Source organism: Symphalangus syndactylus, chromosome 5 (assembly GCF_028878055.3).
Source record: "Symphalangus syndactylus isolate Jambi chromosome 5, NHGRI_mSymSyn1-v2.1_pri, whole genome shotgun sequence".
NCBI classification, from domain to species: domain Eukaryota; kingdom Metazoa; phylum Chordata; class Mammalia; order Primates; family Hylobatidae; genus Symphalangus; species Symphalangus syndactylus.
The window spans coordinates 79,153,475-79,174,593 of NC_072427.2; the positions used below are offsets into that span (position 1 = coordinate 79,153,475).

A 21,119-nucleotide genomic window follows, 5' to 3' on the forward strand; every position below is an offset into this window, starting at 1 on the left:
AACAAAGAACCAGGACCATCTAGGAGATTTACCTATATTTGGGATAGGAACCTCTCTTCCTCTGGAATTCCTTGCAGTGACATGCATTTAAGTTGTGCTTTAGATCCCATGAAGCAGCATAGGGGTGCAGAAAGAGAAGGCTGGTGGTAGTCAGAGACTCCTGAGCTCATATCATGGCATCCTGTTTGCTGGCTGACAAAGTGATCTTCCGTATGTTAGTTCTGCGGTTCCATTTTGCTAACTATAAAATTAGCTTAACACTACCTCCTTTACAGAAACATAGTGAGGATTAAAGGGGGTAATGTCTGTACAGATCTCATGGTCTTTGCATTTAAGTTCTCTCTCATTGAAATACTCTTTTCTGAACACATTGCTTAGCTGTTTCCTTCTTTTTATATTTTTTCCATAGGTTATTGGGATACAGGCGGTATTTGGTTACATGAGTATGTTCTTTAGTGGTGATTTGTGAGATTTTAGTGCACCCATCATCCAAGTAGTATACATTGCACCCTATTTGTAGTCTTTTGTCTCTCGCCCCTCTACCACTCTTCCCCCCAAGTCTCCAAAGTCCATTGTATCATTCTTATGCATTTGCAACCTCATAGCTTAGCTCCCACATATCAGTGAGAATATACAATGTTTGGTTTTCCATTCCTGAGTTACTTAGCTTAGAATAATAGTCTCCAATCTCACCCAGGTTGCTGCAAATGCTGTTAATTCATTATTCTTTTTCTCTGGGAAGATACCCAGTAGTGGGATTGCTGGATCAAATGGTAGTTCTAATTTTAGTTCTTTAAGGAATCTCCCCACTGTTTTCCATAGTGGCTGTACTAGTTTGCATTCCCACCAGCAGTGGAGAAGTGTTCCCTGATCACCCCATCCACACCAACAGCTACTGTTTTTTCGTTTTTTGATTATGTCCATTCTTGCAGGAGTAAGGAGGTATTGCATTGTGGTTTTGATTTGCATTACCCTGATAATTCGTGATGTGGAAGAGTTTTTCATATGTTTTTTGGCCATTTGTATATCTGAGAAGTGTCTATTCAGGTCCTTTGCCCACTTTTTGATGGGATTGTTTGTTTTCTTCTTACTGATTTGTTTGAGTTCATTGTAGATTCTGGATATTAGTCCTTTGTCAGATATAAAAATTGTGAAGATTTTCTCCCACTCTGTGGGTTGCCTGTTTACTCTGCTGACTGTTCCTTTTGCTGTGCAAAAGGCTCTTTAGTTTAATTAAGTCCCAGCTATTTATCTTCGTTTTTATTGCATTTGCTTTTGGGTCCTTGGTCATGAAATCCTTGCCTAAGCCAATGTCTAGAAGGGTTTTTCCAATGTTATCTTCTAGAATTTTTAAAGTTTCATGTCTTAGATTTAAGCCCTTAATCCATCTTGAGTTGCTTTTTGTATAAGGTGAGAGCTGAGGATCCAGTTTCATTCTCCTACTTGTAGCTAGCCAATTATCCCAGCACCATTTGTTGAAAAGGGTGTCCTTTCCCCACTTACTGTTTTGGTTTGGTTTGTTGAAGATCAGCTGGCTGTAAGTATTTGGGTTTATTTCTGGGTTCACTATTCTATTCCACTGGTCTATGTGCCTATTTTTGTACCAGTACCATGCTGTTTTGGTGACTATGGCCTTGTAGTATAGTTTAAAATCAGGTAGTGTGATGCATCCAGATTTGTTCTTTTTGCTTAGTCTTGCTTTGGCTATGTGGGCTCCTTTTGATTCTATGTGAATTTTAGAATTGTTTTTTCTAACTCTGTGAAGAATGATGGTGGTATTTTGATGGGGATTGCATTGAATTTGTAGATTGCTTTTGGCAGTATGGTCATTTTCACAATATTGATTCTACCCATCCATGAGCATGGGGTGTGTTTTCATTTGTTTGTGTCATCTATGATTTCTTTCGGCAGTGTTTTGTAGTTTTCCTTGTAGAGGCCTTCCACCTCCTTTGTTAGGTATATTTCTAAGTATTTTTATTTTTATTTTTGCAGCTATTTTAAAAGGAGTTGAGTTCTTGATTTGATTCCTACTTGGTCACTGATGGTGTATAGAAGAGCTACTGATTTGTGTACAATAATCTTGTATCCAGAAACTTTGCTAGATTCTTTCATCAGTTCTAGGAGCTTTCTGGAGTAGTCTTTAGGGTTTTCAAGGAAAATGATCATATCATCAGCAAACAGTGACAGTTTGACTTCCTCTTTACTGATTTTGATGCCCTTTATTTCTTTCTCTTGTCTGATTGCTGTGGTTAGGACTTCTAGTACTAAGCTGATGAGGAGTGGTCTGAAAGTAGGCATCCTTGTCTTGTTTCATTTCTCAGAGGGAATGTTTTCAACTTTTCTCCATTCAGTATTATGTTGGCTGTGGGTTTGTCATAGATGGCTTTAATTACATTGAGGTATGTCCCTTGTATGCTGATTTTGCTGAGAGTTTTAATCATAAAGTGATGCTGCATTTTGTCAAACGCTTTTTCTGCATCTATTGAGATGATCACATGATTTTTGTTTTAAATTCTGTTTATGTGGTGTATCACATTTATTGACTTGAGTATGTTAAACCATCCCTGCATCCCTGGTATGAAATCCACTTGATCATGGTGGATTCTCTTTTTGATATGCTGCTGGATTCGATTAGCTAGTATTTTGTTAAGGATTTTAGCATCTATCTTCATCAGGGATATTGGTCCATAGTTTTCTTTTTTGGTTATGTCATTTCCTGGTTTTGGTATTAGGGTGATGCTGGCTTCACCTAGAATGAATTAGGGAAGGTTCCCTCTTTATCTTGTGGAATAGTGTCAAAAGGATTTTTGCCACTTCTTTCAATGTCTGGTAGAATTCTGCTGTGAATCCATCTAGTCTTGGACTTTTTTATTGTTGCTAATTTTTAAATTACCATTTCAATCTCACTCCTTGTTACTGGTCTGTTCAGGGTATCTAATTCTTCCTGACTTAAGCTGGAAGGGCTGTTTTTCCAGGAATTTATCCATCTCTTCTAGTTTTTCTAGTTTATCTGCATAAAAGTGTTCACAGCAGTCTTGAATGATCTTTTTTATTCCCGTGGTGTCAGTTATAATTGTTTCCTTTCTTAATGAGGTTATTTGGATTTTGTCTCTTCTTTGCTTGGTTAATCTTGCTAATGGTCTATCAATTTTATTTATCTTTTCAAGGAACCAGATTTTTGTTTCATTTATCTTTTTTTTTATGTTTCAATTTCTTGTAGTTCTGCTTTGATCTTTGTTATTCATTGTGCTATTTGTTGCCTGTGTATCTTGGTGTTTTGTTTTTTGTTTTTGCTTTTTAACTTGTATTTTTGTTTTATAGGTCCTGTGTGATTTATGCTTTAAAGAGTTCTCTTTTGATATGTTTCCAGGATTTGTTTCAAGATTTAGAGCTCCTTGTAGCAGTTCTTGTAGTGGTGGCTTGGTAGTGGCGAATTCTCTCAGCATTTGTTTGTCTGAAAAAGATTGTAACTTTCCTTCATGTGATGCTTAGTTTTGCTGGATGCAAAATTCCTGGCTGATAATTGTTTTGTTTGAGGAGGCTGAAGATAGGGCCCCCAATCCCTTCTAGCTTGTAGTGTTTCTGCTGAAAAATCTGCTGTTAATCTGATAGGTTTTCCTTTATAAGTTACCTGGTGCTTCTGTCTCACAGCTCTTAAGATTCTTTTCCTCATCTTAACTTTGGATAACCTGATGACAATCTGCCTAAGTGAAGAACTTTTTGAGACAAATTTCCCAGGTGTTCTTTGTGCTTCTTGTATTTGCATGTCTAGGTCTCTAGTAAGGTTGGGGAAGTTTTCCTCAATTATTCCCCCAAATATGTTTTCCAAACTTTTAGATTTCTCTTCTTCCTCAGGAATACTGATTATTTTTAGGTTTGGTCATTTAGCATAATCCCAGACTTCTTGGAGGCTTTGTTCATATTTTCTTATTCTTTTTTCTTTGTCTTTGTTGGATGGGTTAATTTGAAGACCTTGTGTTTGAGCTCTGAATTTCTTTCTTCTACTTCTTCATTTCTATTGCTGAGACTTTTCAGAGAGCATTTTGCATTTCTATAAGTGTGTCTGTTTCCTGAAGCTTTGATTGTTTTTTTTTTCTTTATGCTATTTCCTTGAATATGTCTCCCTTCAATTCTTGTATTGGTACTGGATTTTCTTGCATTGGGCTTCACATTTCTCTGGTGCCTCCTTGACTAACTTCATAACTAACCTCCTGAATACTTTTTCAGGTATGTCAGGGATTTCTTCTTGGTTTGATCCATTGCTGGTGAGCTAGTGTGATTTTTGGGGGATGTTAAAGAACCTTGTTTTGTTATATTGCCAGAGCTGGTTTTCTGGTTCCTTCTCATTTGGGTATGCTCTGTCAGAGGGAAGTTCTAGAGCTGAAGGCTGTTCAGATTCTTTTGTCCCATGGGGTTTTTCCTTGATGTAGTACTCTCCCCCTTTTCCAATGTATGTGGCTTCCTGAGAGCCAAGCTACAATGATTGTTATCTCTCTTCTGGATCTAGCCACCCAGCAAGTCTACCAGGCTCCGTGCTAGTATCAGGGGTTGTCCACACAGAGTCCTGTGACTTGAACCATCTGTGGGTCTCTCAGCCATTAATACCAGCACTTGTTCTGGTGGAGGTGGCAGGGGGGTAAAATGGACTCTGTCAGGAGTTCTTAGCTTTGGTGGATTAATGATTTATTTTTGTGTTGGTTGGCCTCCTGCCAGGAGGTGGCACTTTCCAGAAAGCATTAGCTGTGGTAGTATGGAGAGGAACAAGTGGTGGGCAGGACCCTAGAACTCCCAAGAGTATATGCTTTTTGTCTTCAGCTATCAGGGACAGAAGGGAAGACCCATCAGGTGGGGCAGGACTAGGCATATCTGAGCTCAGACTCTCCATGGGTGGGTCTTGCTGTGGCTGCTGTAGGGGATGGGGGTAAGGTTCCCAAGTCAATGCAGTTGTGTATCTAGGAGGATTATGGCTACTTCTGCTGAGTCATGCAGGTTGTCGGGGAAGTGGGGGGAAGCTGGCAGTCACAGGCCTCACACAGCTCCCATGCAATCCAAAGGGCTGGTCTCACTCCCACTGTGCCTCCACCTAACAGCACTGAATCTGTTTCCAGGCAGTGAGCAAGCAGGGCTTGAGAACTTGCCCCAGGCTACCCACCTCCCAGCTGTGAAAGCAAGGGCTTTGGTTCTTCCCCTTGCCTGTGAAGTCTGTATGCCAGATTCATGCCCTCCCCTATTGCTGTGATCAGACCCAACACCAGGCCGTGGGGGCTACGAGGTCTGACAGAGTCAAAGGAATGAGACAAGACAAGTTACAAGTACATAGGGTGGGTCCAGGGAGCCAATGCTAGTATGGAGGCTGCAAAGTGCCTGAGCTCTGGGAGCCCACACTCTTTATTGGTAATCAAAGAAGCAGGTGGTGAGGACGTGCAGACATAGGGGTAGACAGGTGAGGATGTGAGGACGTGGGGGTAGAAAGGTAGTGGTACATCAAGTGTAGCTGTGACGGTTTAGCATATGCAGCCCTGGATTATCTCCAAGCCACGAGGGGTTTTATGCCCTGGGCTTAGATTGTGGTGTGGCAGGGCAGCCTTCCACCCTTTGGCACAGAGCTTGGTGTTCCATAGGCCATGAGGGGTTTTAGACCCTGGACCCAGGACATGTTCCAAGACTCTTTTATATTATGTCAGACAAGCAAGCCCTGCCTGAGCCCTTGCACCAATATCCCCTGAATTCTGGCCAGGAGGCTTCTCACTTGGTTCAAATTGTTACAAAGTTCAGCTGGAGACTCCCCTGTGGCATTTTCCCTGCACCTCTGGCCACCCTCCTGAAGGATCCCTGTGGTTCCAGGGAGGAATGGCCTGCTTGGGGACCCAGTGGGCTCCCAGGGCCTTTCCTGCTGCTTCCTCTAGCCCTGTATTGTGCTCGGCTCTCTAAATTGACTCAGCTCCAGGTAAGGTCAGAAACTTCTCCTGCAAACTAGACCTTGAGTTTCCCCATGGGGGTGTATGTTTGGGAGTGGAGGATCTCCCTTTCCCACTTCTGCAGTTTGGGGACTCACAGTATTTGGGGTGTCGCCCAGGTTCTGCAGGAACAGTCCACTTCCTTTAGAGGGTCTGTGGGTCCTCTTGGGATTCCTGCAGTCATTTGTTCTTGCAGTCATTCTGGAGCTAAAATTCCATGATATGAGCCTCTGCACGCTGCTCCATCTATCTGAGTCAGAGCTGCAATCTAGTCCTGCCTCCTGTCTGCCATGATGAACTTTGCTCAAGCAGCTGTTTCCTTTAGGTTTTGACACAAATATTTCCTTCTAAGAGATACCTTCACCTATCTCTCAGGGTCCCCCTCTTGACTTATCTCTATTATATCACCCTTTTAACATTTTCTTCATAGCACTTACTAGTATCTGAAATTACAGACAGGTGCCACATAATGATGTCGGGGTCATCAATGAGCTTCACGTATGATGGTGGTCCCATAAGATTATAATACAGTATTTTTACTGTACATTTTCTATGTTTAAATACATAAATACTTACCATTGTGTTACAGTTGCCTACAATATTTGGTACAGTAACATGCTGTAAAGGTTTACAGCCTAGGAGCCATAGGCTATACCATATAGCATAGGTGTGTAGTAGGATACACCCTCTAGGTTTGTGTAAGTACACTATGATGTTCACAGATGAAATCACCTAACAATGTATTTCTCAAAATGTATCCTCGTTGTTAAGTGACACATGACTGAATGCTGTTTCCCTGATTATGATCTGTCTCTTTTACTAGAATGTAACCTCTTTGAAACCAGGAACCTTGTCTACCTAGCTCACTGCTTCATCCCCAGCCTTGAAAAGTAAATGTGCTGTATGGATGAATAACAATTTCTAGCTCACAGGTGTTATTCAATACATGTCAGTTTACCCTATTTTCCTAGGGCATGGCCAATATTTAAAATAGTTCAGAACATATCACAAGTGATCAATATTTATTGATATTGATCACTGATTATTGATACTTATTGATATGGAAAAACATAGGAAAAAATTTTGTACTGCAGGAACTTCTAGATTCAGTCCTGAAAACATGTCCTTTAGTATATTTACTTTGATTTTCACAAACCTATACATGTGGCTGTTTTTGCTTGCAAAATATGTTCTCATCTGAATGTGAACCCATATGGCACTTCCAACCACCAACTCTATATAAAATTGGATAACAAAGTCTCTGGAGGTTTAAGATAAGTAATGTTTTCAGCCAAAAATTCACTTCAGAATGGTTAGTTTTCTTCTTTGTCTTTGTTTACCATGTCTTATGAGTGATGACTAGTTTCAAAAAGACTTTTAGTTTACTGTTTGTGAGGGGCAGTAGTCAGAAAAAAAGGAATTGATCTTGGACTTGAAGAAACAGCCCCAGAGGTGAAAGAGATAGTCGTTGACCTGCACAGCCTCTTTCCAGCCTCTTCACAGATAAAAAGAGCTTTCAGAACAAGAAACTTGTATATTCTGTGCAGCTCAAATAAAATTAAGAAGCTGAACGTCAGTTGACAAAGAGTAAAAAATAACTGGGAGTTGACAGGAAAATAAATTCTCGTTTATGAAAATGTAGCTTATTCCAGAACACCAGATTTCAAAAGATACAGAATCCTGTTGCTCCACGATTCAATTTGTCCTACAGTAAGTAACTTTAATTTATAAATTACTATAAGTCATTTGACTGTATAGAAGTGTTTTATTTACATCCAATAGTACAAAGTATTTGTGGTATTTCTTTTAAAAATTACAGTAAAATATTCTTTATAAAGTAGATAACTAATGCCCACATATAGAACAAGAAACAACGCAAACCTCAAACATGGCTAATCATAATGAAGGTGGAATGAATCCAACATAAAATTTTGTGGACAGGTCTTTGCTTTACATGATCATTTACTCTCCAGCCAAAATGACATTTAGTCCTTTAATTTTTCCAGCTATCCAAATAAACCTGAGGTTAATTGTTTTCCAACTCTGAGTCCTGAATTGCACACTGTCAAAAATGTACCTATAAATGTATTTCAAATTTACTATCTTTTCAAAGAGGATTAGGTTTTAGTTTTTAAAAACGGTTTTAGAACATGAATTGCCATTTCCTGGGAGGGGCCTATGTAGAAACTTAGGAAACCTCCAAACCATGGCAGGTTCACAAGTGCATTTTCCCTGGCGTAGATTTCCCTATACTGAATCCTGGCTCTGCCATTTACTAGCTGTGTGACCGGAAAAGTTATTTCATTATTTAGTTCTTCAATATCTTCATCTGTAAAGTGGGTATAATATGGAATTATACCTACTTTATATGATTATCTGTAATAGTTCCTGTGAGGATTAAATTACTTAATCATGGAAACCTCATAGAACAATATCTGCCACGTAGTAAAATTCAGTAGTACTTCACTTGTATTTAATGATAACAAAGGTTTTTTTGGCTCTGGAACCAGAGTAATCAAAGGTAATGAAAGAAAGAAACTCAGTCCTAATCCTTCTTTCCTCAATGACTGCTAAGCTGATATGAGCATAGGGATCCTGCTGGTCATTATTCCTGACTGAATGGAAGAATCTGCCTGTAGTAGTAGGAGAGGAAAAGCCAACAGGCAAAGAGAAATAAAGACAAGGAAAAACATTCTGAAGGCCAATTCTAGCCCTGAGGCTCTAGGAAGGGCTTAGAACTTTATAGCTGTTTCTCTGATTCCCCAATGAATTCATTTTCATTTTATTTTGTTGTACTTAAGTTGGGGTTATTTTTCTGTTACTTAGAAGTAACAGGTCATTGCTGGACCATGGGACTAAGTTAGTGACACCTGGATGAAACAGGCAGAAAGATCACACACTTAAGGCTTGTTAGGCTGCTGGGCCTCAGTCTAACTCCAGAGTCCATTTCACCAGGCCCTTTCCTCAGGATCTTTGACATTGGGAGGGACAGAAAGATGGCATAGGATGAACTCAGGAAAGTGAAGTAGGAAGGGAAGAAACCACAGAAAAAGAAACAGGTTGTCTATGGCTCTGGAATGAATAATTTTTTCCCCCAAAGTGGGACTTCAGAATTCTAACAATAATTCCAAATAGAAGACCCCACAATATTCAGAACACAGAAAAATCATTTAAATAAAGGTAGGCCCACACAGGGACTATTTTGGATTCTTACTTATACATAAAACCAACTATTTACTAAGAAGTTTGGTATGTTAATCATTTAAAATGCCCTGAGAGGAAAATTTAAGATTCTGGTGACAGTTGCAATCTACTCTTTTATAGCCAAGTTCAAGACTTATGGCTGAGATTATTCTTTTATTTTTGCAGGACTTTGAATCACATAATTTAATGATACATAGCACATCTGAGGCCAATGCCTAAAAGTATCAGAGTTCTCAACTGATGAACCACAATAATAGTACATGAACTAATAAGGAAAAGTTGAGAATGAGTAAATTCACATATTATAAAGTACATAACATCATGAAGGTGAGCTAAATGTCCAGTTCTCACGACATGGCAGCATAAGAGAGCAGAAATGCCTGCTGTCTAAGCTACCAACTGCTGTCTAATATCAATTCTAATTACAATAAATGAATATTTTTAAAAAGACAGCAAAGTAGGAATCCATGAATCAGTTTCCCCAAAATCCATCTGTGGCTGACTTAAAAAGCAACTACAAATTCTTCCCTCTTCATCCAAGCCCTTTGTTGGTACCCTTGCATGGTGACTGGACTTGGCTATGTGATTTACTTTGTCCAGTGAAACAGTGGCAAACGTAAAACAAGCAGCAACTTGAAAACTACTTGTATATTTTGGTTTGCCCTTTCTTGATCCTCTTGGGACCGCTGACAAGGCTACCATGTTAAAATTTCCAGGCTAGCAAGTTGGACACATATAGTCCAGGCTTCCCAACACCCTCAGTCGATAGGTGGTCACACTCCTTTGCTTTGACATGCAAAATGGTTTAGCTGAACTTGTAGGTGTAACTGAGACCAGCAGAAAATCATGCAGTTCAGCCCGGTCCAAATTTCTGACCAACAGAGCTATGAGCTGAATAAATAGTTGTTGTTTTATTTATTTATATGATACAATATTTATATAAATATTGTACTAGTTGTAAATAGTTTAAACTATAATGATCATTGCTATTCAGTTTGTAATTATAAATTTGTTGATATTCACTTTATGTTCTGTTCTATAGGAGCAAAAACAAGATACTGATTTTGAATGTAAAATTCTATAGAATTGCTTAGTAAGGATAATAAACTGTTATACCAAATCATGTATGAGTAAATCAGTGCAAATTAAATCATGTTTTTGAGAAGCACAAGAACTATTTCATTATGTATAAGATTTCCCTATTTTTAATTGGCAACCCACATAAGTGAGTTGACTGTATTTGTCTTCAGGGTCAGACAGTAATGTGGGTAGACGACATCCAATAATGGTCTTGCTTATTTATGTGGATAAAAAAAATCCCTTCCTTGATATCAGCCAAAAAAAAAAAAAACAGCAAAAAATCACAATCACACCAAGCAATATAAGTATGAAAATGAATGAGAACAAAATAAATGCTAGCTTTTTAATATTATTTGATATGCCTAGATTTGGAAAGATCTAGGTAAAAATTTAGGTATGATGGTCCACAATTTAAAAAGCATCAATATGACATCAAACATTAAATTCAAACTAAACCTCAGTGACTCAGAGCTCCAACATCTTCAGAGGGCAGCTTTGGAACTGACTGCCTGAAGAATTTATTGATATAACTGCAAGACAAAGGATATTGTTTTGAACAGGGTAAATGGCAAAAGAGAAATGAGCCGCAACTGCAACTGCTGATGTTGAAAAGAGAAATGTCTTTTAATCTTTAGTCTTGATTTCTTTTCATGTCTTTATTTTTCTATACATATTAATATGTGATAATATTTTAATTTTAAATAGCATCAGACCGACATTCACTGGTGATGTTTGTCAAATGTTTTATATCAAAGCAAATCACCACCACTATAATTCTAATTATCAAAAATACAAAGTAGAGAATATTCTTTTTACAGCTGGCATACACACACACGTACACATATGGGCATGCACGTACAAATATATTTCTAAGAAATGTTTATTTAGAACATTACATTGTTTATTTAGGATATTACTTATTTTTAAATGTTAGATGTTTCTAAATAATAAATATATACAAATTTCTAAATAAATATTCTGACATATTTCTATAAAAGGAATATATAATATATTACATATTAAAATCATTAATACAAATATTAATAAGTATATTAATAATACAAATAAATACTTGCAAAAAAGCATTAATAATACAAATATTGCAATAATTGAATAAATTGATATGGTTTGGTCATGCTAGTGACCATAGAAAGTCTACACATTGGTGAGCCGAGATTGCGCCACTGCACTCCAGCCTGGGAGACAGAGCGAGACTCCATCTCAAAAAAAAAAGAAAGTCTACACATTGTTTGGTTAATCTAAATCTTGACTCTTTTCTAATCCATAGCCTCCCCACTATTTTTCTTTTAGGAAGGCATTCTAGTGGAAAAATATACTGGCCTTTGAGCATTAAGGTAGTTGCATCTCAGGTAAAAGAATAGAAAATAAGTACTCCATACAGTGTTGCTAAACTAAAATTTAGTAGACTTAAATTTAACCAGAGTTTTGTATTTAAATAATAGAAGATTATTCTAGTTTGGTCTCCTTGGGCATCTAGTTATTCGTATTCATTAAGTCAGTCAAAAGCTCTTTCTTGAACATTTGCTATGTTTATATGCTGGCTATATGTGAATGTGACAGACACAGTCTTTGGATTCATGAAGCTTATAGTCTAGTAAGAAATACAGATGAGTAAGTTAGCAACTTGAATGGTGTGATGATGGCTCTAAGTATAGAAAAACATATTCAGTTATGAGGAGGAGAGCAATGTCATGAAAAGCTTCCTGACATTATATGTCCCTTTATATCTTATCTTTTCATTGCATATTAAGTTATGCATACTGCTACAGCAAACTGCAAATGAAGAGCTTCGGGTACTTGGTAAATAACCATTGATTGGTCCAGTTATTGTATTTTTAGGGGAGCCATAAAAAAAATTGGGAAAATAAAACCACACATATATACTTGTATTTATTACATTAAAATGTTTCTGGTTGTTATAAAAATGGCATATTGCTATATTGGCTGTATCAATGGATATTGTTCTTGTTCATACCTCCTTATCATGACAGCAGCTAGAATTGTTTCTAAATAAAGCTGAAGCAACATGAGAATTACAATTTTAATGTAACCTATCCTGCTATGCTGGCCATAACTAAGGACCATCAATTGGCATCTGAGTCAAAGGAAAATATTCATGGGTTATATTGAGTGAGTCCTAGTATGGCTCAGACGGAAGCCTATTGTGTGTGTGTTGTGAGTGGGAACCAGAGTAGACCAATGAGAATCTCTGTGGGTTTCAGTGTGGGGAAGGAGACAGAAGATGAAAAAGAGGGTAGATATTTTGAACCCAAGTTTTATCCCAAGTCTCACTTCTTGATGAGGCTTTGCTATACGTTCCAATGCTAAAAGTTCTGGGGCCCACCAGGGAGAGACTATGCAGATGGAAGCAAAATATCCTCTCCTAACTCATGTTTCTCTACTCTCAATGACTTTCCGTATTACTTCCTTGCATCGGTAAAATGCCCAACTAATGTAATTCTAAATAATGTACCAAATGTAACATTTATTTTAGAACATCAAATGGAACATTTAGAACATTTTAGAACATCTCTGCTTTGGGAAGACAAGGTCATTAACTGTAATAATTAGCAAGTATACAAAAAAGTGACCAAAATCTGTGTCTTTTCAAGTTAAAGAAGGAACTGACATTTTAAATGATATAAAAAGCCATTTTAAAACATTCCTGAAAATAGCAACAACGAATGATTCAATTATCTAACACTATTTAACATCATACAAAAATTATGATAAAAGTTAATAAAACTATTTGGTGTATTGCCTCAGTCATATTAAATAAATCATGCATAACCCTTACACTGTGTGCAATTAACAGCCATTTAATAATTTTTGTATGTATTTTCCTTTCTCATTTGATCTAATAGGTTCACCTTCCTAGGTTCACACAGCATGTTAATGGCAGAACCAGGACTTGAATCTAGGTATTCTGACTCTAGCTCAAGTGTTCTATATTTATAGCTGAATAACTATTTTAGACAAAGACAGTCTATCAAAATTTAGTGTGTAGCAGAAAGTTGGTTGGTTATTTTGTTCAATGTATTTCTCCTTTACTTATTAGAGAAAAGTTATTTCAATAATTATAAAATACTTATCAATTCGAATATTTTAAAGGTTTTGATCTTGGTTAATTTACCCTTATCAAATATTAAGCCCCAATTACAAAACCCTCAAAAAATATGAATGCCAAATTCAATTAGAATTTTTTTCTTAGATGCCTGCTAATTATTTCTCATAATAAGCTAGTTTTCTTCCAAAAACTACACCATTATTTCAATTTGATGAAAATTTGTTCTTGATGGAGGAAAACTGGATTTGGAAGATAGAAAAATTAAGTTAATCCTCTGACATTGTAATGATAAACATTTAACTCAGAATTTACTGAAAAAAAATTAGAGTATATCTAGAGATTCAGATTACATGCAAACAAATTTACAGTCTTCCAAATTGCATTATTTGTCTTTTGAAATTGAGAAAATCTCATTGGATGATCAATAGTTCACGGAATTTTTCATATGTTAATAAAGAGAAAAAATTAACACAAGGAAAGGTCCAGTATAATACCAAACATTACAAAACAGAAAAGATCCATAGTCTATCAACTTTCTAGCTACACAGAATTCAAACATCAAGCTAGGTGTCAGGTTGCATTATATGTAACTCAAAACCATTTGGAGATTTGGAGAAACTTCCAAACTGCATTCCTTTCAGAAAGCTAAAATCCATGACTATTTTTAAAAATTTACCTTCCATGTCACTCACATTACATAACAAATAGAATCACTTTGCTTTCATTCCTTATCAAGTAACCTGCTCTATAGCACAGCTATCAGAGAATGGCAGGCTGCTTTTCTAATGGCCTGACTAAGGGAAACAAGTATTTCCCATACAGAAGCTTTTGGAAGACTTTTATTACTATATACACATTACTATATTTTTATTACTATATATATATATAGCAAATTCCACATTTATTAAAACTATTTATAAATTCCAGGTTTGACTGGCATTCCAATTGGAAAGAGAAAATATCAAGGTTTCCACATATTCTTTTTTTTTTTTTTTGAGACGGAGTCTCGCTCTGTCGCCCAGGCTGGAGTGCGGTGGCGCAATCTCCTCTCACTGCAAGCTCCGCCTCCCAGGTTCACGCCATTCTCCTGCCTCAGTCTCCCGAGTAGCTGGGACTACAGGTGCCTGCCACCACCCCCGGCTAATTTTTTGTATTTTTAGTAGAGATGAGGTTTCAGTGTTAGCCAGGATGGTCTCAATCTCCTGACCTCATGATCGCCCGCCTCGGCCTCCCAAAGTGCTGGGATTACAGGCGTGAGCCACCGCGCCCGGCCTCTAAATACCTTTTTTTTTTTTTTTTTTTGAGATGGAGTCTTGCTCTGTTGCCCAGGCTGGGGTGCAATGGCACGATCTCAGCTCACCGCAACCTCCGCCTCCCGGGTTCAAGCGATTCTCCTGTCTCAGCCTCCATAGTAGTTGAGATTACAGGCATGCACCACCACGCCTGGCTAATTTTATATTTTTAGTAGAGGCAGGGTTTCTCCACGTTGATAAGGCTGATCTCGAACTCCTGATCTCAGGTGATCCACCCGCCTCGGCCTCCCAAAGTGCTGGGATTGCAGGTGTGAGCCACTGCGCCAGGCCTTACATATTCTTAATTATGGGGAATAGAATGCAGCTATGATTGTCTGCTTCAAGCTTCTAACCATGTTTTCAAAATGCTCAATGACAAAAATAAGCAAATATATTTGCTTAAAGCTAAAAATGTTCAAAGAATGCATTTAAAAAAAAATGAAAAAATCACTAGCATCTGTGACATTATGAAGGTAAGCAAAATGGTACCAAGTTCCTGTCAGACTAATAACTGGAAAAGATGTCCAAGAGTGCCACCTTGAGGGAAAATTTAAGACAATGCATTTTGAAAACAAAATTGGCATAAAGGGTTTCAACGTTGCCCATCACAGTTACCCCAACCAAAGAACATCACTGTAAATTCTTATAGTACAAGTGAAGAGATAAGCATGGTCTTTCAACTCAGATCCTATTATATTCTTCTGTCTTTTCATATCAGTATTCCACATGTGTTTCATTCCAATGTGCCTCCTGGATAGTATTTTAATGGAGAAAGGTATTCTTAGTCATTGGTATGTGAAGAAAGGATTCCTTTCTTTTTTTCTACCCTTTCTGGTGGTTCCTTTCTCTGTCTTCAGTCTTCCTACTTTCTCTCTTCCTTCTTTTCCTAGCAATACCCCTAAAGTTCTCATGCTCATGATCCCCAGAAATACTTGTGCTTACATGTGGGCAGGCAGTGTGTGGGTATGTGTGGGGGATATGGTTGGAGAGCTGGAGGGAATAAAATATGACATTCTCATATGCTCTTAAAATATTAATAACCAATTAGCTTTAACGTGTTACTTTTCCTTGCATTTCCTGCACTTCATGATATACATTTCCCTGCATTTCAAAGAACAAAATTTATGACCAAGACAGAGATTCCTAGATGTGGCTAAGTGAAAACTACTGACTTAGATCAAGATCATCCCCTCCCATGGTTCTCCACAGCCCAGGGCCTGTTTATACCTCTGAAACCTTACAATGTATTTGGCCCAAAGACCCAATGTATACATTACAGACACACACACACACACACACACACACACACACACACACACACACACAGTGAAGATTCTAGGTCAAGCTAGGTTTCTTCATCTAAATTTGATTTCTTCACTAGACCTTTAGAGAGTGATAGGGTTGCAAGGAAAATATAAAAATTACATAGAACAGTACTTACTGAGAAAGACTGATAGGGTACCTGTCACAGCTCATGAAACATTTCTCCTAAGACTGCATCTCTCCTCCTGGCTTCAAACCCTTTCAGGCCAAGTATTTTAGAGAGGGCTCCGAAACTCCTCATGTTTCTGATGGAGAGCAACCTTCTCTCTGGCTTCTGCATCACTTACAACAGGATCTACAGGAGAGTGGAGGGCCTGTCTCACACAGCCATTCTTCTGGTTTTAACTGAAACCTTCCCATCATCTCTAAGTAACTTTTTCTCTCCACACCCATTTATCTGTGGGTCTGTGTGTGGGACATATGCTTTCCTTGCTCCTCACTGTATACAGCAGAGCACTGTTCTTACTTTCTTCCTAAAAATAACCTCAGTTCTTTGGATGCACAGGCCATCAGATGATGCAAGTTTAGCAGGAATCAGTATAGCGCCCTGGTTAAGAAGGCATGTTCTGGAGCCACATTTCCTGTCTGTAAACTGTTTCAATTCCCTATGACTTATTTTCCTTGTCAGTAAAAATAGGGATCATAATAGCATTTGCCTTAGGGCATTTCTATGAGGCTTAAATTCATGTTCAAAATTTAGACTGGTGCCTGTCATATAGCGCTTCATAAGTGTTGGCCACTGTCACCACCTGCTTCTCAGCCATATGGTAGTTTACTGTGTAATTTGTTTGCATCACGTTATTCTGCCTGAAATGCTTTCTGCAGTGTCTCCACAGGTTTCTATACAAATAATCTCCAATGTGAATTTCTCCATGAAGTATGTCTTTGTCCCTTCCACCAGATGTGATTTCTATTCTCATGTAAACACCCTAGCTCTTATATTCCTCCTCAGTGATAATCATGTTGTACTTTCCATTAGTTAGCCCCCATTAGGTGAGTTCATCTTGTCTGAAGTAGGTCACTTTTGTGTTTCTAGATACCGCTTTTTTTCACACAAGGTTCCCTCAAGTTGTCATTGCATTTAATAACAAATACTATGTCAGACTTTGTTAGAGGACCATATTAGAACTTGATATGGTTTGGCTGTGTCCCCAACCAAATCTCATCTTGAATTTTAGCTCCCATAATTCCCAGGTGTTGTGGGAGGGACCAAGTGGGAGGTAACTGAATCATGGGGGCGGGTCTTTCCCATACTGTTCTCCTGGTAGTAAGTCTCACAAGGGCCGATTGTTTTATAAATGGGAATTGTGCTGCGTAAGCATTCTCTTTACCTGCCACCATGTAAAACGTGACTTTGCTCCTTCACCTTCCACCATGATTGTGAGGCCTCCCCAGCCATGTGGAACTATGAGTCGATTAAACCTCTTTCCTTTATAAATTACCCAGTCTCGGGTATGTCTTTATTGGCAGCATGAGAATGGGCTAATACAGAAGTCCATATTCCAAAAACTTACTCTTGCCACCTAAACTATTTTCAGGAACTCTCTGTTTTAGTTTCTTAAAACCAAAAGTAACACCCACAACTTCCTTATCTAATAAACAGAAAGACTACACATAACACACGTTAACTACAATCAAGACAAGATTCCTAGGCAGGTCATGGCAGAGGAGCTTTTATTATATTAGCTTTCCAGTAGATTGACTCATTTAAAAAGGGAAAAAAAATCTTTCTGGAAACACTGAAGAGTAAACAAAAGAAGGCAGGAACTGGATGGACTCAGTTGAAAGATCTCACTGGGTGAGATCCATGTTTATATGACTTTTCCCTCAGAGGGCACACTCTAGTTAGAAAGGTGCAATATGATTGGTTTGAGCTGTGAAAGGACAGAATTCAGGACTGCTAGAGTGGCTGTAAATTAGGAGAAATCTCAGAAAAGAGGGAGTCACAGAAGAAGGGAATCCCCAAATCTGTGTATAAGTCTTGGGCTGACCTCTGAGCTGCATATGATGGGAGAAACTCGAAGACACCCAATGGGAAAGTAAGAGCTGGATGTCTGCAGACACAGAGTAGGGACCACTTTCTTTTTTTCACCACAAGACCTAAAGACTGGGCTTGAACCCCGCCAAGTTAGATGTGTTTGGTAAATACTCTGAGCTTCCTACAGACCTAGCCTAAAAAAAGAAACCCGAGCCGCCACAAGTTCAGGTGATCAGCCAGTAATTTGACTGCTTTCTATTATTATGAGAATAAAAGGAAGATTATACAGACACCCAGGCTAGTTATAAGCACACATCACAGGTATTTAAAAAGATGTGGTTCTATTTTAAAATGACTAATAAAGCTTAGGATTAGGTAGGTGGTAGACAGGGGAAAATAGCTAACCGGACAGTGTGAGGGAAATACAAAGCTTCTAATACTTGGCTTAGGATAAGAAAATGTGTTAGACATAATACATTATAAAATATTATCAAACATGAATTTATTTAAAAACAAAATAAAAACATGCTATTTGAATAAAATTTTTTATAAAGAATAAGTCGACTGAAAAGCAGTTTTAAATAACATGAACTCACAAATGACTTTTAGAAGCCAAATAAACATTTCCATTTTAGAGAATAGTATGTAATACATAACTTAAAAGCACATAGAACACATATTCATACATTCTTAAAAATTAGAGATTGTTATTCCACAGAGAATTTTTCAAAAATCTAAAGTATGTTCTGTTTAACCAACAATTTGCTTCCAAATAGGAGTCTCTTTTGAGAAGCTAAATATTAATTTTCAAACAACTATTCCTCCATTTGATAACTGGAATCATTCATATTAAAACAAAGGTCTTTATGTCAATGTATATTAATATGGCTGAAGGCTCCAGCCCGGCGTTATTTTGTATTTTACTTCCTTAAATTCATATTTACAACATATATCAATTTGAGGTATGATGACAAAAACAGAAACAAAAGACACAACGGTAGATGAGAATCTATCTCCCTGTGGAAGAGGCAAAATTAGTGTGGACTTCGTTTGTCTGACCTATAAAACTAGGAAGTATAATCACATTATTTGTGACAATTTTTCCTTCTAAAATGCCATGAATTTGAAGGTAGACTTCACGCCTTTCTCCATCATATCAACAGAGTTAAGAATATTGATTTTGGAGTCAGGCTGCCTGGTTATAATCCCAGCTCAGACAGTTATTTTGTAATCTTGGAAAAAACACTTCACTTCTCTAGACTAAGTTTCCCCACGTGTACAGTACTGATCTCATAGAGTTATTATGAGACTAACATGGGTAAATCACTTTAAAAGAGTGGCTGATACGTTACACGAGTTTTCAAATGAGATATCATCACTCATTGTTTGTGGGAAAAGATTCTAACTATGTCATATGAATGAAGTATGCCATATGAAAAGATATATCATATGGGAAGATATATTAGGTTAAATCATCTAATATATGATTACAAAACACAAAAGAGAGGTTTTTGTTTTGTTTTGTTTTTACATGTATCTTAGCTTCATACAACTCAGGAAACATTTTAATAACATTATGATAAATAGATATAAATGATTATAAATCTTTGTGGTTAAAAACAATAAAACACTATAAAAGAGTTTAATTCACACTAATAAAAGTTTAATTACAACACTTGGAAATGTAGCACAATATCTCCACCTAGTGGACACCACCTTAAAAATTTTTACAGATAGTGCTCAGTCTTTTTTTTAATCACTGGGGGAAAACTTCAAATAGAATTTCACTAATATAGAGGGATAAAAAAATAGAAAATAAGTTAAACACTATATTACTAGTGCTCCAAAACATCATCGCTAAAATATCTTTTAGTAAGTTGTATAACTCGAATGTTTTTCTAAAACAGGGTAATAGAATTAAATAGTAGTTTTGGTTTAGAAACTTAAAATATATCAAAGACAGCATGTAAGTCATCGGAAATACTTGACCATGACTCAGCAATTAATTTTTAAAAAATTAACTGTAACAAAATTAAGAATTTAAAAATCACAGAGCTTTAAAGATGTCAGATACCTTTAAAAGACATTTTACCTACTTGCTATCTAACTCTTCTAAAGTATCTTTAATAGAAATCTTACCTCCAATGAATGAGAATCTTAATTTTTTTCTGGGCTTGTTTCCCTAAAAAGACTAAACAATTAGAAAAGTCATGCTTTTCATGATTTGCAATCTAATTGTTGACCTCTGATTTACACTTCAGGCAATACAGAATTAAGTCCAATCTTTCAAATAATTATTCTTCAAGAGAGCTTATCAAGTGATAGAATTTCCACTTATCCAAATTAAACATCCCACATACTTTTAGCCATTTATCTTACAACAAAATTATAAGGAGTTATCATGTTGTTCATGCTCTTTTGAACAGTTTGTAGCATTTTAAAAAATGACTATATCCAGTACAAAAATAACATGCCATGAATGGCCTGGAAACTGCAGAGAGCAAACATGGATTTTCACCTCTCTCTCCATATACTACTTCTTTTCATTAAAAAAATTAATTAATTTAAAAAACACTTTTCATAGTGAGGCAGAATATGATGGTCAAAAACTCACAGGCTTGGGAGTCATACCAATCTATGTTCATTTAGTGACAGTGTGGACTTCGGGCAGATCACCTGACCTGCCTGACCTTCAGTTTCTTCAGCAGTCAAATAGAAATCAACATCTACCTCACAGAAATATAAATGTAGCATCAAATGAGACAATATTTGTAAATCACCTAGTATAATGCCTAAAACATTACAGGTGTTCAATGAATGATGGCAACCATCATTATTTTTCCTCCCTTTCTTTTTCATCTTGTATATGCCATACACAAACACATATGGTTCAACTAAACTGAATTTAAGTTTCACTGTGAAAAACCAATACATTTAATATTTTTCTTGTTGGAAGCTGGCACAGTGGTTCATGGTAAATCCCAGCACTTTGGTAGGCCAAGGTAGGAGGATCACTTGCGGCAGGTGTTTGAGACCAGCCCACGCAACATACTGACACCCTGTCTCAATTCTTACAAAAAAAAAGAGGAAATTAATACGTATACACACACACATATATACAAATTTGTATATATGTAATATATTGTGTATATTACATACATACAATATACATATTATATTATGTATATGATATATTA

The 21,119-nt window shown here is 37.1% G+C and overlaps 1 protein-coding gene across 2 annotated transcripts in view; it reads right to left on the reverse strand.

Moving 5' to 3' along the window:
• LOC129483164 (dol-P-Glc:Glc(2)Man(9)GlcNAc(2)-PP-Dol alpha-1,2-glucosyltransferase) overlaps nt 1-21,119 on the reverse strand; it is a 36,158-nt gene that overhangs the window by 4,914 nt on the left and 10,125 nt on the right. The window contains exon 4 of one of the 2 annotated variants that reach the window (XM_063640401.1): nt 17,602-20,992. The exons of the other annotated variant lie outside the window; for it this stretch is intronic. Within the exon in view, the coding sequence (XP_063496471.1) occupies nt 20,934-20,992 (59 nt within the window). The 3' untranslated portion in view covers nt 17,602-20,933. Of the gene's footprint in view, nt 1-17,601; nt 20,993-21,119 lie in introns of those variants that run through there. 2 annotated transcript variants of the gene reach the window in all.